The sequence below is a fragment of the Saccopteryx leptura genome, chromosome 1, assembly GCF_036850995.1.
Source record: "Saccopteryx leptura isolate mSacLep1 chromosome 1, mSacLep1_pri_phased_curated, whole genome shotgun sequence".
NCBI classification, from domain to species: domain Eukaryota; kingdom Metazoa; phylum Chordata; class Mammalia; order Chiroptera; family Emballonuridae; genus Saccopteryx; species Saccopteryx leptura.
The window spans coordinates 349,027,678-349,048,204 of NC_089503.1; the positions used below are offsets into that span (position 1 = coordinate 349,027,678).

Here is a 20,527-nt window from a genome sequence, read left to right on the forward strand (position 1 = left end):
GGTTCTGCTCTTGAACTTCACTCATGGGATTTCTGACGGAGCCTACAATATGCACTGTAGAGTATAAAACAATGTATTTTATTTTAAATGCAGTGAAAAAAAGTTCAAGCAATATATTTAACACAAATACCTTAAACTTGTTTCCCACACTGATGAAGCTAAGTTTTCCTGCTTTTTGTTTAGTGTCTTTGTTGTTGTTTGTTGCTGATTCAAATAATTCCCGTATAAACTTATCTCTGGATTCACAAATTAAGGATTCAAGAGACATATGTAAAGCATCATTATTTTTCTCCACAAACTGGGTCTGAAAAACAAAGCAAACAGGAATGATTCGCTCTAGTTTGTGAGGACGCCCCTGGCACAGCGCAGCACAGCAGCGCCTCTGGGTGCCGGAGAAGCTCTGGGTCCGCACTGTGCAGCACAGTCACCACCAGCCAGTGTGCACACTGAGCGCCTAATGTGGAGCCAATATACTGAGGAAACAAATCTGAAATTTTATATTTTAATTTAAATTCAAATAGCCAGATGTGGCTACATGTTACCATAATATTGCACGGCGCAGCTTCAACATCAAATGGTTTTTTCCTGGTAGGTTATACTCACTGTCTCATAGCACACTGCCCCTGCAAAATGCCTGATAATGAAGCCTTCATCATCTCTGAGGTTTCTATGAACTGCCAGCTTAGACTTTCTGGGAATCTAAAAAAAACAATATACATCAGTAATTAAGTTATCAAAAATATATTACATAATTCTCTTTATAAAACCTTAAAGTACCAGTGGAATCTAGCAAATATCAATATTTGTTTATAACATCTAAGGAAAGAAAAAAGGAGTGAGACCAAAAATTAACATTATTTAGAAGCACATGCAAAACATAGTGGGCATTTTATCTAGTTAGCTGCCTACGTCAAAAGCAGTGGTTCTTGCCCTTCACTGCTGACTTAGCATCACCTGGAGAACCAGCAGTCCTCCCAAAGCCTATGCCATTTACATCAGGTGATTGCTAAGTGCAGCCAAGGTTAAGAAGCAATGTTCTGAAGAAACACCTGAAATCAGCACTGAAACCCACTGTTTTAAACCAAACATCCAACCACAATCAGCATGACTCTATTTGAAGAAAACTAAGTTATTTTAGGGTTGTGTAATCTAATTAGAATATCTCGTATTTGTATGATAATTAAAAGCTTCCAAAATGTTTCACATAAAAGATCTCAGCTGGCTTTCAAATTAACGTCATATTAAGAAATACACAATCTCACTTAAAAACAAAAAAGCAGAGACTTTGGAACATTACTCGGCTTTTTCAGGGTGAGGGAGCTAGCAGACTACAAAGCCTCCTCTGTGTTAGGTAACAGACCAGCACGAGTGCAAATAAGGGGCCCTAATTCCAGAAGCGGATTTAATAGTGGGCGCACTGGGCGTGCGTCCTGGGCTCCTCCCCCAACTTCTGAAGGGCCCCAACTTCTGAAGGCCCCTCAAAACCCCAACTTTACACTTTTTTCTAATGACACCAAGTCATTAGACTTGGTTTGGTTTCATATGTGCAAGTTTAATATTAACAGTATATATTTTTTATTTATTTAAAAATATGGCTAACATGTATTTTTATTTTCCCTGTCTCTCTTTCTTATAAGGGGCCCAATATTTTCTTCTGCACCCGGGGAATCAATCGTCCTTAATCCACCTCGGCCTAGCTCTCAAATCCACCACTTCCTCACTGCTGAACTTGGCAAGTCAGTTATCTCTCCCTGCAAGTCTCACCTCTAGCGTGGGAATAAAAACAGAATCTACCCTAAAGAGAGGATTAAATAAAACAATTCCAGTAGAATTATTTCTACTGGCACATGCTAAGCTTGCAATAAATGGTTACTATTACTTTTTTTAAATTTTTATTTATTGATTTTAGTGAAAGAAGAACAGAGAGACAGAAACACCAATCTGTTCCTGTCTGTGCCCTGACTGGGGATTGAACTGGCAATATCTGTGCTTCAGGACGATGCCTTAACCAACTGAGCTATCCTGCCAGCGCTACTACTACTTTTATATCCAAAGGCATACACCAAGAGTAATGGTCTATACAAATTAGAATTTACTGTCTTGTTCTTTTTCTCTTTTGAGAAATGTGGCTAAAATCCATCCCTGTGGTTTTCATTTGCTATCCTTGGAGTTATAGGTCTCTGATATCCTGGTCACAATTTTGTTGACTAGCAATCAGTATCTTTAATAAATGCAACCATGGACCCACAGGCTGCTCATAACAAAGACCAGTGAGCAATGAATAATAATAGGACTAGATACATATCGTCAATCTTAGCAAAAGTTTTGTTGAAGAAACATTGTTTTATTTATGTTTCCCCTGAAGGAAGAGAAACAGGCTCTCCACGTTACAAAATATTTAAGGATACAGAAGTACTACAAGTCAATGGAACAGGTGATTGTGGGATCCAGTCTCTAGAGAAAGTGATCACAATTATATCAGCTTATCAAGTAAATGCATTCAACCTATCTACCTAATACATTTTTTCTTTTTTTTTTTGCATTTTTCTGAAGCTGGAAACAGGAAGAGACAGTCAGACAGACTCCCGCATGCACCCGACTGGGATCCACCCGGCACGCCCACCATGAGGCGATGCTCTGCCCACCAGGGGGCGATGCTCTGCCCCTCCGGGGCATCGCTCTGCCGCGACCAGAGCCACTCTAGCGCCTGGGGCAGAGGCCAAGGAGCCATCCCCAGCGCCCGGGCCATCTTTGCTCCAATGGAGCCTTGGCTGCAGGAGGGGAAGAGAGAGACAGAGAGGAAGGCGCGGCGGAGGGGTGGAGAAGCTCCTGTGTGCCCTTGCCGGGAATCGAACCCGGGTCCTCCGCACGCTAGGCCGACGCTCTACCACTGAGCCAACCGGCCAGGGCCCCTAATACATTCTTAATTTAGTTACTGATGTGAGACTACTTGTCATCATTCACTTAAGCTCATGGAACCATTAAAGTAATGACTTATACTATGCTACAATTTTAAAACAATAAAACAATATGAGTAGCATTTGCAACTCTAAACAGTGTTTCCTTTCTTTCCTCCTTTCTTTTTAATTGTTCTCGGTAAGATGAGGGAGCACCTATCTTCATAGATGAAATGACAGCAGTGTCCCCTTATCTGCAGGGGATACGTTCCAAGATGCCCAGTGGATGTCTGAAAACAAACACAGCACCAAACCCTACATACTCTATGTCTTTCCCTACACACATACCTATGACAAAGTTTCAATTTATAAACTAGGTACAGAAAAAGATTAACAACAACAAATAATAATAAAAGAGAATAACAACATACTGCAATAAAAGTTATGTGAATGTGGCCACTTGTTTCAGGGGATCCCTTCCTGAAGTCTTCCAAAAGGCTCAATGCTTTCTAGCACAACACAATTCCATCAATCAAAACACATTTTCTGTCATGTCCTCCACCCACAAATTTAATGCCTTTTCCATCTTAACTGAGCACTAAACACACTGTGGCTGTAACTTTTGCAGTTTGAGGTGCGACATCAAAACTACATGAACGTCTTTTTCCTATTTCACAAGTTCAGGAACAGAATATTTGTTCTTAATGTAGATCTTAGTCACCTCAGCATACAACTTTTATCCTTTCCTTATTTAGAACTTTCACCTTTAAGGAAGCACTTTGCAGCTTTTCTTTGGTATATCTGAATTTCCAGCATCACTACTTTTGTGCTTTGGGGCCATCCGTGAGTAAAATAAGAGTGACTTGAACACAAGCGCTGAGATACCATGATAGTCAATTTGATAACGGAGACGGCTACTAAGTGGATACACTGGACAAAAAGATGATTAATGACTTGGGCAGGATGGAGCAGGCAAGTGCCAGATCCTGCCATGCTACTTAGAATAATACGCAATTTAAAACTTTTGTATCATTTATTTCTGAAATTTTCCATGTAATATTTTTGGACCAAGGCTGACCATGAGTAACTAAAACCACAAGGGGGGGGCCTACCACACATCCATAGTGTATAGGGCTCTTGCTGGGCACAAGAAATTGTCCCTGAATTATTTCAGGTGATGATGGTTGAGTGTAAACATAGACACAGAATTAGGTGAACACAGGAAACACCAACAGGCACACAGTCCGTCATCATGGAGAATAGCCCGACTGTCCTTTGCTGAAAGGATTCCCACACACCCTATGACCCAACAGCAGTTCAGGGAACCAGTTTTCCGGCCCTTTTAGAACTGTATTTCTCATTTATTTCTACTGCTGTGTGCCTGTTTTTCCCTTTAGCTAATTCTTCTATTGCTTCAGTTTTTATGACCCCCTCTTAAGTATATTTTCTATTAAAAACTCCTTAGGAAATGGCATCAGAATGAACTCACTAATCACTAATACGGATTACATCCACCAGTCACACTAACACACACATTTCATTGATGATCTTAAAATGCGCAGAAAAGCAGTTGCTTGTGTCTCTAGATGCTAACGCCTAGAATGTGAACAGGTCACATGGTACAAAACAAAGCAACTATGACCATTTAACACAGAAGGGAGACCATAAAAATACTAGGTAAATCTTTTGTCCATTATAGTTAAGTGAAATGCATTTTCAATCCAGCTTAAAGGGCCTTGGTTACATCATTATCTTCAAAAATAGATAAATAAATTAGATGTCCATCTATAGAAGAAGATGCTGTGCTGGATAATATCAAGTGATCTAAGCCCTGTATAACTTATGATTCTATTTTCTAATACCTAATATGCCTTTCTAAAGGCTTCTCTTCCCATCAGAGTCTAAATCCTGGAATGGCAAACTCACAGTGAGTCGGAAATGATCCCTGTGCTTCTGGTGAACTGCGGACGTAAAGTGTTGATCACTTGGCTGGGGAAGGCGATTTTCTTCATCCAAAATATCCAATATTCCCACTAATTTTGCTTCAATTAAGTCTATTTCAAAAAATTAAAAGATTTGATAAGGTAAAAACAACATTTTAAAGATATGTGAACAGTTTACTAATTACAAATTAGAAGGGTTGGTCAAGAACAATATAACAGATGATTTCATAAGCAGTCCATCAAAAACTATAAAAATCAGGTAAATTTTATTACAGTTATGTCAATTTATTAGGCAGTAACGTATTTAATATAGCTTTCATAAAAACAACTCCTTAAAGAAAATGACTAATGTAATAACCACTCCATTTGTGAGGGCAAGAGGCTAAGGAATCAGAAATCCTCTTCTTCCTGATGAAATCTACACTCAATATGATATAAAAACTATAGAAGCTTTTGCATACATAGCTTTTTAAAACTACTAATAAATATTTATTCAAATGTTTCCCAGCAAAACTTTGGTAATAGTACACTTTTATGTTCCTTTCATTCATTTTTATGTTTTTTGAATTTCCTGTTTGTTCAAAATAACTGTAAAATGTAAACTTCTTAAATATAGTATATAAGAACTGTTAAATGGGACTGACTCTAAAAATTATAGGACATATAAAGAGATATTAAGATTCTAATTGTGTTGGTCAGAAAATTATGATCTTGAGTCAATTACTGGTAGTAAAGGAGGGTGCACACTAAACGAGAGTATTTTGACATATGTAGAGGACATGGAAGGAAGGAGTTCCAGCTATGACATCAACACACAGTCAAAGGCACAGGGATCTGAAAAAGGATATGATCCATAAAGGGAACACTGAGTAGACCAAGGAGGATATAAAAGTGCTTTGGAGAGTTATACTACTATAAAGAATTATTATAATAATACTATCTTTGTACAAATCTAGCACAAGAGTCACTGACTCAATTGTCAAAATAGGTTTTTAAAACTGTTACTGGATCAAACCAGGTCCAGCTATTCAGTAGTTTCATCAAAAGACAACACCAATTAGATTTTATAAAAAGTAATGTGAATGGTGGAGTGAGAGATACTCTTGATCTCTCCCCTTGAAATTTCAACAAATTGAACAACTATAATACAGCAAAGGAACCCCAGCTCAGCGCGCAGGCATGCCTGAAAGATCTGTTCACCAAATGGACTAAAAGGGGGATGAGTTGGCCCTGGCCGGTTGGCTCAGTGGTAGAGCGTCAGCCTGGCGTGCGGAGGTCCCGGGTTCAATTCCCGACCAGGGCACACAGGAGAGGTGCCCATCTGCTTCTCCACCCCTCACCCTCTCCTTCCTCTCTGTCTCTCTCTTCCCCTCCCGCAGCCGAGGCTCCATTGGAGCAAAAAGATGGCCCGGGCGCTGGGGATGGCTCCTTGGCCTCTGCCCCAGGCGCTAGAGTGGCTCTGGTCGCAACGGAGCAACACCCCGGATGGGCAGAGCATCGCCCCCTGGTGGGCGTACCGGGTGGATCCTGGTCGGGTGCATGCAGGAGTCTGACTGACTGTCTCCCCGTTTCCAGCTTCAGAAAAATACAAAAAAAAAAAAAAAAGTGGGATGAGTTGAAAAGAAAGGTAAAATATAAAATGCATTCGCAGTGGACTCTGGAGAGGAGACAAACTCAGAGTAACTGGGTTTTCTTTCTCTGCCAGACTATGGGAAGGAGAAAAGCTTGAGCTGTCTGGGTTTTGTCTGAGGAGTACGGGGAAGGAACCTGAAATGACTAGGTCTTCTTCTGCCAGGAGAAGCAGTAAGATAGAGGAGCAGAGGAGGAGAAACTAAAACCAAGTGGCCAGAGCTCAGCGTCACCAGTGTTCCCACAATCTGCCTGCAGCCAACACTCACATAGACAGAGAAAACTAAAGTGTGGCTCCCCAGCCTACCAGATCCCGCCTCCCTCATCTTGCAGGTACAGACAGCAGCAGAGACAAACCCCACAGGAGCCACACTCTCCTGAAGAACAGAAGTGCTCCATGTCTGACCCCAACTCTGTTAAGACGTGGGGAGGTGTGCCCGGAAGCTGGACATCGCCATTGCTAGAACCATAAAGTGGAAGCCAGAAAGCCAAAGCCAGAAAGCCTTCATAACACACCCCACCCACCAATGCAACTGTGGCCCTGCCTACATCACTGGGACAGCAACACCTCAGCAGAGGACAGCCCAGAAATTTAACAAAGCTAAAACTCATAATACAATGACAATGACTGGAAGAAACCTCCCCAAACCAAAATTTATTTTTCAATTATTTTCTTCTTATTCGTTTTTTTCTCTTTCTCTCTTTTGAATCATTTTCTTTAATTTTTATATTTTTAGTGTGGTTTTTTTGTGGATGTTCTGTTTTTGATTTTTTTTTTTTTTTGGCTTTCAATCTTTGTTTTCTGTGGATTCTTGTTTACTTGTCATAATATTTTAAATTTTTATATTCATTATATATTTTTAATTTTAATATTTCATTTTTTGTTTTTTTTAAATGAGGGTTATTAACAATACCACTCACAAATGCCATCAAGAAATAAGAAAGCAAATACTATAGCTACACAAGACAGAGATGTAGTTCATAAAAAAATTTTAAAATCTCAACCACATAAAAACCCTAGAGTTAAATGATAGAGAATTCATAATAATTGAAGTTCTGAAAATACTCAACGAGATGCGAGAAAACACAAACAGGCAACTTAATGAGCTCGTCAAGGAGATTGAAACTTTAAAACGAGAGATGAAGAACTCAATGCATGACCTGAAAACTGAGGTAGCAAGTTTAGCTAATAGAACAAGCAGATGGAGGAAAGAATCAGTGACATCAATAACAGGCAACTAGAGATGCTATAGAAAGAAGAGAAGAGAGACTCACAAATTTAAAAAATGAGAGAGCTCTACAAGAATTGTCTGATTCTATCAGAAAGAGCCATATAAGTATAATGGGCATATCAGAAGAAGAAGAGAGGGAGAAGGGAATGGAGAGCCTATTCAAACAAATAATTGATGAAAATTTCCCAAGCTTATGGAAATAGAGACTCAAATCCAAGATGCAAACAGAATGCTGAGTTACCTCAACCCAAACAGACCTATTCCAAGGTACATCTTAATAAAATTGTTAAAAATCACTGACAAAAGAAGAATCCTTAAAACAGCTAGGCAAAAGAACATAACAAAGCAGCTAGGCAAAAGAACATAACATATATAGGAAAGCCCATTAGGTTATTATCAGATTTCTCAGAAAACTCTACAAGCCTGAAGAGCATGGACCCAAACATTCAAAGTACTGAAAGAGAGGAATTACTAGCCAAATATACTATAACCATTAAAGTTATCCTTCAAATATGAAGGAGAAATAAAAACTTTTTCAGACATACAGAAGCTGAGGGAATGTATCACTGAAAACCCCCACTGCAGGAATTACTCAAAAGGGTTATTCAACCAGGCACAAAGAACAAAACAAATCAAAACCATAAGTGAAAGCTCCAACAAGGTCACAATAAAAACAAGGTAATCTGTGACAACAGTAACATAAAAGAGGAGAGAATAAAGACCTGCAGTACGAATGGTGGATGAAGTGCAGAAGCACTCATAGGACAAAGAAATCTTGTACATATAAACATTTTTCTCAAAAAAACCTAATGGGAACCACACACAAAAAAGTCACTACTGAAACACATAACTTAAGAGTAAGAAACAGTGGAAAAAGTATAGAATACCATGAAACAAAAACAACTGACAGAAACACAAAAGAGAAGAACCAAACAAGACTCAGAGCTACCAGAAAACAGAACATAAAATGACTTTAGAAAATCCTCAAGTGTCAATAATTATCCTAAATGTAAAATGTAAATGGACTGAATTCACCAATAAAAAGGAACAGAGTAGCAGATTGGATCTGCAATCATGTGCTGCCTTCAAGAGACATATCTAAGTTGCAAGGACAAAAGCAGACTCAAAGTGAAAAGTTGAAACACAGTTTTTCAAGCAAATAATATCCAAAGAAAAGTAGGTGTAGCCATTCTCATGTCTGACAATGCTGACTTAAAGACAACAAAAAATCAGAGACAAAGTTGAACATTTCATAATGATAAAGGGGACACTGTATCAAGAAGACATAACACTTCTTAATATATATGCACCAACCCAGGGAGCACCAAAATATGTAAGACATCTACTAACTGATTTAAAAATAGAAGCAGACAAAAACACAATCATACTTGGAGACCTCAACACACTATTGATAGTTTAGATAGATCACCCAAACAGAATTATCAGCCTTAAACAATACATAGGACTAAATGGACATAATAGACATTTACAGGACATTTCATCCCAAAACATCAGATTATACATTCTTCTACAATGTACATGGAACATTCTCCAGAATAGACTATATGTTGGGCCACAAAACTAACATCAACAAATTGAGAAAGATAAAAATTATATCAAACATATTTTCTGACCATAAGGCTTTAAAATTAGAATTCAACTGTAAAAAGGAAGTAAAAAAAACCCCACAGAAATGTGAAAATTAAACAACATACTTCTAAAAATTACTGGGTCAAAGGAGAAATAAAAGCAGAGATCAAAAGATATACACAGACAGATGAAAATGACAACACAGGCCTGACCAGGCAGTGGCACAGTGGGTAGAGTGTTGGACTGAGATGCAGAGGACCCAGGTCCGAAACCCTGAGGTCGCCAGCTTGAGTGCAGGCTCATCTGGTTTGAGCCTGGGCTCACCAGCTTGATCACAGGGTCACTGGATTGAGCGTGGGATCATAGACATGACCATATGATCACTAGCTTGAGCCCAAAGGTCACTGGCTTGAGCAAGCAGCCATTCGCTCTGCTGTAGCCCTCTGGTCAAAGCACATATGAGAAAGAAATCAATGAACAGCTAAGGAGCTGCACCAAAGAATTGATGCTTCTCATCTCTCTCCCTTCCTGTCTGTCCCTGTCTATTCCTCTCTCACACACAAAAAAGAAAATGACAGCAGGGCATATGAAAATTTCTGGAATGCAGCAAAAGCAGTAATAAGATGAAAGTTTATATCATTATAGGCTTACAACAAGAAACAAGAGAGATCGCAAGTAAACAACCTAACATCACATCTTAAGGAACTAGTAAAAGAACAAAGGCAACCTAAAGTCACCAAAAGAAAGGAAACAGTAAAAATTAGAGAACTAAATGAAATAGAGAACAAAACGACAAAAAAAAGTAATACAAGAAAGAGCTAGTTCTTTGAAAAGATCAATAGAATTTACTTACTAGGCTTACTGAGAAATGACTAGCTAGACTTACTAAGGAAAAAAGAGAAAAGACTCATATAAACAAAATCCAAAATGAAAGAAAATTACCACAGACATCACAGATAAACCAAGGATCATAGTAGAATACTATGAACGATTATATGCCACCAAATTCACAAACCTAGAAGAAATGGTTAAATCCTCAGAAGTATACAGTCTTCCTAGACTGAGTCACATAGAAGTAGAAAACCTAAATAGACCAATGAGCAGAGAGAGAATAGAAAACAACCATCAAAAACTTCCCCAAATACAAAATCCAGAATCAGTTGGCTACACTAGTGAATTCTACCAAACATTCAAAGAGATTGGAACCTATCCTTCTCAAAGTCTTTCAAATAATAGAAGAAGAATAGAAATAAAATAGAAAATATTTCCAAACACATTTTATGAAGCCAACATAACCCTCATAACCAAAACCTGGCCAAGGAAAGACAAAAAAAGAAAACTACAGACCAATATCTTTAATGAATACAGATGCAAAAATCCTAAACAAAATACTAGCAAATCAAATATAACACATTAAAAAAATAATAATAGCCTGACCAGGCGGTGGCGCAGTGGATAGAGCGTTGAACTGGGATGTGGAGGACCCAGGTTCGAGACCGCGAGGTCGCCAGCTTGAGCATAGGCTTATCTGGTTTGAGCAAGGCTCACCAGCTTGGGGCCAAGGTCGCTGGCTCGTGCAAGGGGTCACTCGGTCTGCTGTAGCCCCCTGGGTCAAGGCACATATGAGAAATCAATCACTGAACAACTAAGGAACCACAACAAAGAACTGATATTTCTCATCTCTCTCCCTTCCTGTCTGTCTGTCCCTATCTGTCCCTCTCTCTGACTCTCTCTATCTCTGCCACACACACACACACACACACACACACACACACACACACACACACACAAATAATAATACATCATAATCAAGTGGAATTCATCCCAGGAGCATAAAGATTGTTCAACAAACATAAATCAATCAACTTAATACACCACATCAACAAAACAACAAAAGTCATATGATCCTATCAACAGATGCAGAAAAGGTATTCAATAAAATACAACATCTCTTTAAGTTTAAAATACTCAATACAATCAGAATAGAAGGAAAGTACCACAACATAATAAAGGTCATGTATGACAAACCATCAGCTAATACAGGGGTCCCCAAACTACGGCCCGCGGGCCGCATGCGGCCCCCTGAGGCCATTTATCCGGCCCCCGCTGCACTTCCAGAAGGAGCACTTCTTTCATTGGTGGTCAGTGAGAGGAGCATAATTCCCATTGAAATATTGGTCAGTTTGTTGATTTAAATTTACTTGTTCTTTATTTTAAATATTGTATTTGTTCCCGTTTTGTTTTTTTACTTTAAAATAAGATATGTGCAGTGTGCATAGGGATTTGTTCATAGTTTTTTTTATAGTCCGGCCCTCCAACAGTCTGAGGGACAGTGAACTGACCCCTGTGTAAAAAGTTTGGGGACCCCTGAGCTAATATATACTAAATGGTAAAAAACTGAAGGTTTTTCCTCTAAAATCAGGAACAATACAAGGCGGCCTACACACTCCACCCTTATTCAACATAGTTCTAGAAGTCTTAGCCAGGGTGATCAGGCAAGAGAAATAAATAAAAGGCATCCATATTGGGAAAGAAGAGGTAAAGGTATCACTTTTTCCAGATGACATGATCCTGTATAAAAAAAACACCAAAGACTCCACTGAAAAACTATTAGAAACAATAAGCCCATACAGTAAAGTTGTAGAATACAAAATCAATATACAGAAGTCTATTGCTTTTCTATACGCGAATGATAAAACTTCAGAAAATAAACTAAAAAACAAAAAAACAATTTCTTTAACAATAGCAACAAAAAGAGCTCCAGTGGCACAATCTAGCGTGTGGTACTTATACAAATGCAACAAAAAAATAAAATACCTAGGAATAAACTTAACAAAGGATGTGAATGACCTATATACTGAAAATTATCATACAAAACATTATTAAAAGAAATTTAAAGATATAATTAAGTGAAAAAATATTCTATGTGCATGGACTAGAAGAACCAACAGTTAAAATGGCCATATTACCCAAAGCAATATACAAATTTAATGCAATCCCATCAGAATGCCGAAGTCATTTTTTAAAGAAGTAGAAAAATCACCAGGTTTGTATAGAACCATAAAAACCTCAAATAGCCAAAGCAATCTTGAGGGAAAAGAAAGAAGCAGGAGGTATCCTACTACCTGACTTCAAATTATACTACAGAGCCATGATAATCAAAACAGCATGGTATTGGCAGAAAAATAGACATAGAGAACAATGGAACAGAATCAAGAACCCAGAAATAAAACCACATATATACAGACAAATAATCTTCAACAAAGGAGCCAAAAACACACAATGGAGAAAAGAAAGCCTCTTCAATAGATGGTGCTAGGAAAATTGGAAAGCTAAATGTAAAAAAATGAAACTTGACTACAGTTTGTCCACCTGCACAAACTAATTAATTCAGAATGAATCAAAGACCTAAATATAAGATCTGAAACTATAAATTACATATAAGAAAACATAGGTACTAAACTCTAGACTTTGGCTGTAAAAAATAATTTATGAATTTGACCCCAAAAACAAGGGAAGCAAAGGCAAAAATAAATGAATGATACTATATTAAACTAAAAAACTTCTGCACAACAAATGAAACTGACAAAAAACAAATAGGCAGCCAACTAAATGGGAAATGATATTTGCAAACAACAGCTCTGGTAAGGGGTTAATATCCAAAATATATAAAGAACTCACAAAGTTCAGAAACAGACAAGCTAACAACCCAATTTAAAAAATGGGGGGAAGACATGAACAGACACTTCTCCTCAAAAGAGGGCATACAAATGGCCAACCGATATATGAAAAGATGCTCATCTTTATTAGCTATTTGAGAAATGCAAATCAAAACTACAATGAGATACCACCTCACACTTTTTATATTGGCTATTATCAATAAGACAGGTAATAACAAGTGTTGGAGAGGCTGTGGAGAAAAAGGAAACCTCATTCACTGCTAGTGGGAATGCAAATTAGTACAACCATTATGGAAGAAAGTATGGTGGTTCCTCAAAAAACTTAATAGAATTACCGTATGACCCAGCAATCCCTCTACTGGGTATCTACCCCAAAGACTTGAAAACATTGGTACATAAAGACACATGCACCCCCATGTTCATTGCAGCATTATTCACAGTGGCCAAGACACAGAAACAACCAGTGTCCCTCAATAGAGGATAGGATAAAGAAGATGTACATATATACAATGGAGTACTATTCAGCCATAAGAAATGATGACACAGTGCCATTTACGACAACATGGATGGACCTTAAGAACATTATACCAAACGAAATAACTAAATCAGAAAAAGCTAAGAACTGTATGATTTCACCCACAGGTAGGATATAAAACTGAGACTCATGGGCCCAGATAAAAGTGAGGTAGCTATCAGTGGGAGAGGAACATGGGGGATTAGTTGGGGGGAGGGGTATAATGAGGGACAAATACAAGGTGAGGGAAAATGATTTGACTCTGGGTGATGGGTATACAACATAATCAACAGTTCAAATGCTATAGAAATGTTTACCTGAAACCTATGTACTCTTAGTGATCAATGTCACCCTGTTAAATTTAATTTTCAAAATAAAATTAAAAAATGAAGAAAATAATGTGTTACTTAGATCTAAATAAAATAACTATATACAATAACAGAAAAAAGAAGCAATGTATTTTTTTGCAGGCCAGCAGGCAAGAACATGTCTGGGGGTTGAGGTCACTTCCCAGAGTTGCCTGACCTGACAAAGGCTGGGATTTGGCTTTATTCAGAAAAATTATGCATAAACATCAAGGTGAGCTTCATCGTTGCATGTATAGGTGGGGACATTCCTGTGCATGTGCCATTAGAAAACATGCCTACACATACATACCATGTTCAAAAATGAGAGAGAAATCACTACCCTCGGAGATTTTAGTATTATAGTGAGGGTATATATAATGAGAACATTTCAAGAAGAGGTAGGTCAGCAGAGGCCACTTCAGCCAGCCTCAGGCAGTTTGAGTGAAATCAGCCCCCTGGTTTTGCAAATCATCCTGAAGAAGCAGCTCTGGGAATCATCAGTGTCAAGGAGGGCACAGGTATGGAGGAACATTTAACTAATTCTCAGCCCTTCTGCAAAACTTAGCCAGTTCAAGGATATGGTTTCACAAATCTCATAGCATAGAGGGTGATTTAACTGGGTTTACAGCTTAACCTAAACAATGTTATAAACTGTAAATAAAAGTTAGTCTCTGCTAATTCTACCCAGAGGCTGCCATATATGTATTATATATATTAGGTTACCAACAAGCTTTATACATCAGGTCATTTTAAAGATGGGGTGGGAGAGAAAAGAAAGACTAAATACTAGTTGGGCAGTGACAAGAAAAAGGTTCTTATTGATAAACATAGAAAAGAAAAACAGAAGCCCTACGCACAGCATTGTTTGGATGTGACACATGGAACTTGTGAAGTCCACCTACAACCAGGCAGAGGGTGCTGCCAACGCACAGAAAACAGAAACAAGATCTGCAAACCAGCAGAGCCAAACCCTGTCACCCCTCACCTGGAGCCTGGCTAAACTAGGACCGTCCTGTGTGAGATAATAAATGCCTTTACTGCTGTGCAGTTACTCACACATTAGCTGTTTGAGAAAGAAAATATTTTACCTGAAACTAACATAATATTGAAAGTCAACTGCAATTGAATTTTTAAAAAAAAAATGTAAAACATTCATCACAGTAAATAAAAGATTTTAGGAAAACTTTCAACCTATCTGAATTTGATGCTTTGGTAGGAAAAATAACTTCCTAGAAATACTGAAGTAAAACCTCCCTCAAATATGACAGTTTCAGTAAGTTCTCTTAACCAATAATATTGGCCACAGGGCACAGAAAAATTACTAGTAAAAGCATTCATGATATCTTCCCAGATTTCCCAAAAGTGGAGTAAAAAATGTACATACCTATGCAGTCCTGATTATCCACATAATGCACTTCATTAACACCTAAACCTTCTTTTTGATAAAGTTCTTGTTCCTAAAACAAAATAAGCATAATTATGAATATGGAAATACCACATAATATAAAATGGATTCATTGTTTTGTGCTGTTTCTGATCATAACATTTACTTGACTAGTTCCAGGACAGAGGTTCATATACGCTAGTTTGGAGGCTGGGGAGTTTTACAAAACATCAGAAAAGCAAAATCCTTGCTCCTAAAGCAATGTAAAATCAAAAATGAGATGGCCAACAAATTTATATATGTGCAAATGTTCCCTCCTGCAGAAAAAAAAGCACATTCTTCTTGAAATATGAAGAGCTGCTATGCACAAACACAGAGATCTGTGTATCAGCATTTAAACCCAAGAAAAAAGGGCCTGGAAGCATTTTTAGTGATTTTAAAATCAAATCTGTCTGTTAACTAATAAAAAGGGTCAGCATACTTTTCTGTAAGTGGCCAGATAGTAAATATATTCGGCTGTGGCCACACTATCTGTCAGAGCCACTCGGCTATGCCACTGCAGCACGACAGCAGCCAGAGGACAGTAAGTGGAGAAGCTTGGGAAGGAGGAAGTGGGATACGTTAAGTGAGAAGCACACAGGCTAGGCTTCACATAGTAATGGAAGAACATGAAACATTTTCAGAGAAACTACCTTAACTGATAAGTACTTGTTTTACCTGTTTATTTATTCCAGAATCAGTTTCATTATGGTATATAAGTAAAGGTAGAAAAGCTGGAATGTGCTGGTAAACCCATTAATACAAAAATATAATAAAAATGTAAAAAAAGAAAACTTTAACATTTCAAGTCCGGATACAGTGGAAAACAGGACTTAGGAAAAAGCAGTGCTGCCTGACTGGTGGCGCAGTGGACAGAGCGTTGACCTGGGATGGGGAGGACTCAGGTTCGAAAACCTGAGGTCACCAGATTGAGTGCAGGCTCATCCAGATTGAGTGTGGGGTCTCAAGCTTGAGCATGGGTCATGGACACGATCCCAAGGTCACTGGCTTGAGCCCAAAAGTCAATGTCTCTGCTGGAGATGCCTGGTCAAGGCACATACGAGAAGCAATCAATGAAAAACTAAAGCACCCCAACTACAAGTTGATGCTTCTCATCTCTCTCCCTTCCTGCCAGTCTCTCTTTAAAGAAAGAGAGAGAGAGAAGGGGGAGAGGGAGGGAGAAAGGAAGGAAGAAGCAGTGCTAATAATAAGAGAATACAGTGTCATGGCCAACAGCCAGGAAGGTGAGTTCACCTGCAGAAGTCACTGACTGCTCTGGGAATTCATTTCTTCATCTGTAAAATGAGGGGCCGGACTATATTACTTCTGAATTGTCTGTAACTCTATTACCTCTATTCAGCAAAACACATCTCTAATAACTCAAAGGAAGGAAAAGTCAAGGGGGATGATAGGGAAATAATGGAAAATTCAAATACAAGGGGAAAGTGGTGACTACTATCACAAATCAACTGATCCAAAGCTACTTTTACTCACTCTGTACTCTAAACAATCATAAAGTAACCTTCCTAGACTCAGACTGTGAGTGCCAGCCATCCCTATAGTTAGTTACTACAAGGAAGTTCCCTAGAGACCAAAGACAGTGTCCGACCAAAGGTGCCTGGCAGTGCACCAGCCAGCATGACCAGGGAAGCCCTGCCCAGACCTCAGGCCAGTGGCCCCCCGAATCTCCTGACTTGTGGCTTTCCTGCCACTACAGAGAGACAGAAAGCAGGGAGCAAAGTGGGGCAGAAGTAGGTGACACAGAGGAAGGGTGGAGATGCCTCGGTCTGGAAAAAAAGTAAGAAGTTGACTGGCAGTGGCAGGAGTAAAAACAAGAGAAAAAGAAAACAAGTAAAATTCAAGTCTAGTAAAAATCACTAGTAAGAAGCAACAGATGTTCATTTATGAAGAAGTGCCTGTTAGAGTTGTTATCGGGTCCCTAAGCTTCAGCTGTACCAATAGTACTTCTGACATGCCTGAGCAAACAGCTAGGCCACTGGGACCTATGCTGGGCTCACCTTACATTCTACCACATCAATCAAAGTAACCAGCATCTCTCTGTTCCTTGGAACTTAAAACAGCTTAATGCAGTTCTTAAATGTAAATTGTAATGGTAATTACCTCCTTCAGAATCCTTTCATTAAAAAATTGTTGAAGTTTCTCATTGCAATAGTTGATGCAAAATTGTTCAAAACTGTTATGTTCAAAGTACTCTGAAAACATAACACCAGAATCAAGAGTCATCATCAGATCAACTTCATATTAATAAATTTATCTCAGGATAAAATTTTATTATATCAATCCTTAATTTACAATTAGTTTAAAAAAACACATATAATTGTTGCATACTCTCCATATGCTCCCATTTCAAGACTTAAATTTTGTTAGGCATTAAGATTAAGTATTAAAAATATCTTGCTTATCAAATGAATAAATGTCATAATAAAAGATATAAAATGTAATGATTTTTAACTATTTAAATACAGGTATAAGTCTAAATTAAAGAAAATGACAAAATGCAAATGTTATAGATTTTTTTGTTTAATCTATAAAATTACAGTTATAAAAATGTTACGGCCTGACCAGGTTGTAGTACAATGAATAGAGAGTGACCCTGGGACACTGAGGACCCAGGTTCAAAACCCCAAGGTTGCTGACTTGAGCGCGGGCTCACCAGCGTGAGCATGGGCTCACCAGCTTGCGCACGGGCTCAGAGACATAACCCCATGGTCGCTGGCTTGAGCCCAAGGTTGCTGGCTTTAGCGCGGGCTCACCAGCGTGAGCATGGGCTCAGCAGCTTGCGCACGGGCTCAGAGACATAACCACATGGTCGCTGGCTTGAGCCCAAGGTTGCTGTCTTGAACAAGGGGTCACTAATTTGGCTGGAGCCACCACCCTCCTCCCATCAAGGCACATACGAGAAGCAATCAATGAACAACTAAAGTTCTCACACACTAAAAAAATAAAATTATGGATACTAACTCATTTCTAAAATTAAGAGTTTGTATTACATTTTCTCTTAGATTCCTACAGCTCTAAAATTATGATTCTGTTTATTGTGTTACAGTAAAAACGGTAACAGATCACCAGTAAATAAATGTCTAAAGAGTGTGAACTCTTAAGTCAGCAATAAGTGTTTCTCTACCTTTGAACGAAAGATAATTTATTATATTTTAAAATGAATATCACATTAAAACAAAACTCAATGCTCCTCTCAAGATGTAAACATTTAGACCTTCCCTTAACAAAGGTAAATAAAGTACAAAGGAGGAAAATACCACTGAGACACAGACAGAAGGAACGTCCACACTGATAAAGCCCAACATAAAAACAGATTTACTTTGAGATTTTTATAACGCAATCATTCAGAACAAAGGAGCATTCAGATGTTGGTGACTCATTCCACTTCTGGTTGCACAGCTCTGCAGTTCCCAAATATTATCTCAGCATCTTATTCATTAAGTGGAAACTAATTGGAAAGCTATCTGGTGACAATTAGCACTAATGATGAATTTTTACACACAGTAATGGGTTAGGACTACTGTATATGCTAGGTCAGTCTGTACCCTGTAGTCAGTGGTTTCAATGACCTAATTCTCTTTATTACTAGCACTCAAGACTTTACTTTTACTCAGCTGCGTTCATGTAAGAGTACAGAGATATCTGTCTACTAGGTACAGTAGGTCTTCAAATAACGTTATTTTGTTATAACATTGATGAGAAAAAAATTAATTCCCAACCAGAGGTAATATCTATGTGGAGTTTGTACATTTAATCCATGTATGTATGGGCTTTCTCTGGGTACTCTGGTTTCCTCCCATATCTCAAAGCTGTAACATTAGGTTAATTGGCCTGTCTAAATTGTCTCAGTCTGAATGAGTGTGGGTGGTGTGAGCGCACCCAGAGATGTAAAGATGTCCTATCTGGGGAGGGTTCCCGCCTTGCGCCCTGAGCTGCCAAGATAGTGTCCCTGAACGGGACTAAGTGGTTTGGAAAATAATCCTTTTACTTGTTTTTATTCATTTTCTTAAATGTATATATAGCTCACATTTATTGCCATGTTTAATTAGAAGTGTTTGGGTCTTTATTTGGAAGTTTGGAGACATTTTTATGACCAGAAATATGCCTAGAAAATTAACTTTTGTTTATATTGATAATTCCATGGTAAAAACGGTCTTGTTATACATCTTTTTGCTTAAAGTCACAGTTTCCAAGAACCTATTGACATTAATAGAGGTCATACTGTATAGTAGTTTCAATCAACATGTTTTAATTTTAGCATTAGTGTGAGCAAAACCCATGAGTCTTTTCCTTTGTTTTACATAGCAGCTTTCTATTTAAATCATTTTATGAAATAAAATATAAGTAAAGGCATATAACTGAAAATACATTAAGTGAAAAGTATTATAAGGAGAAAAGTTTTTTTTAATTTTAAATGTGTAAAAAAACTGAATGAAAAAATATAAAACTACTACAAACTCACAAACAAAACTGTACTTACCAAAACCAGCAATATCTAGGACTCCAATAAAATAGGATGATGTTTCAAAGGGAAAACACTGATTCACTCTGTTCACCACGTGATCAAAAAGATGGCTATAGACGGTCTTAGCCAAGGCATCACGGGCGTTGTTCGCTTGCTCCACTTTCAGGGGTACCCTGTAAAAGAAGACTATATCAACAAAAGTCTTCATAGTAATGTATTGTAAAAATTATGCCAGATACCCAAGATCAAAGTATCAAAGTATATCTATATATTCATTGTGAAGAACAAAGTAAATTTTACAAAAGGTCATTTGTGGATATGCACAGACAAATGAGGTGAAGTAGAATAGTACAAAAGAAGAACTAAAGGAGTTACCTATAACTGGATAAAAATCAATTATTGAGTAAAAGAATTTCAGGCTCAAAATTCTTTTTTTTTTTTTTTTTTAAGGGAGAGGAGGGGAGATAGACAGACTACTGCATGTGTTCTGACCAGGATCCACCTGGCAACTCCTGTCTAGGGCCAATGCAGATGCTTGAATCAACTGAGTTCTATCCTCAGTGTCTGGGGCCAATGCTTGAACCAACTGAGCCACTGGCTGCGAGAGGAGAAAAGAGAGAGAAGGAGGAAAGGAAGGGGAAGAGAAACAGATGGTCACTTCTCATGTGTGCTCTGACAGGGAATCGAACCTAGGACTTCTGTACGCTGGGTTGACACTCTATCCACTGAGCCAACTGGCCAGGGATCAAAATTCTTTTTAGCTTTATTATTATACACTTCATTGTA

At 38.2% G+C, this 20,527-nt stretch overlaps 1 protein-coding gene across 8 annotated transcripts in view; it reads right to left on the reverse strand.

The window, feature by feature from the left end:
• MYO6 (myosin VI) overlaps nt 1-20,527 on the reverse strand; it is a 108,202-nt gene that overhangs the window by 38,641 nt on the left and 49,034 nt on the right. For all 8 annotated transcript variants that reach the window (XM_066358994.1, XM_066358993.1, XM_066358991.1 and 5 more), the window contains exons 12-17: nt 19,757-19,914; nt 17,377-17,468; nt 15,217-15,289; nt 4,824-4,951; nt 604-699; nt 131-304 (exon numbers count right to left, since the gene is read on the reverse strand). In XM_066358994.1, the coding sequence (XP_066215091.1) occupies nt 131-304; nt 604-699; nt 4,824-4,951; nt 15,217-15,289; nt 17,377-17,468; nt 19,757-19,914 (721 nt within the window). The remainder of the gene's footprint in view (nt 1-130; nt 305-603; nt 700-4,823; nt 4,952-15,216; nt 15,290-17,376; nt 17,469-19,756; nt 19,915-20,527) is intronic.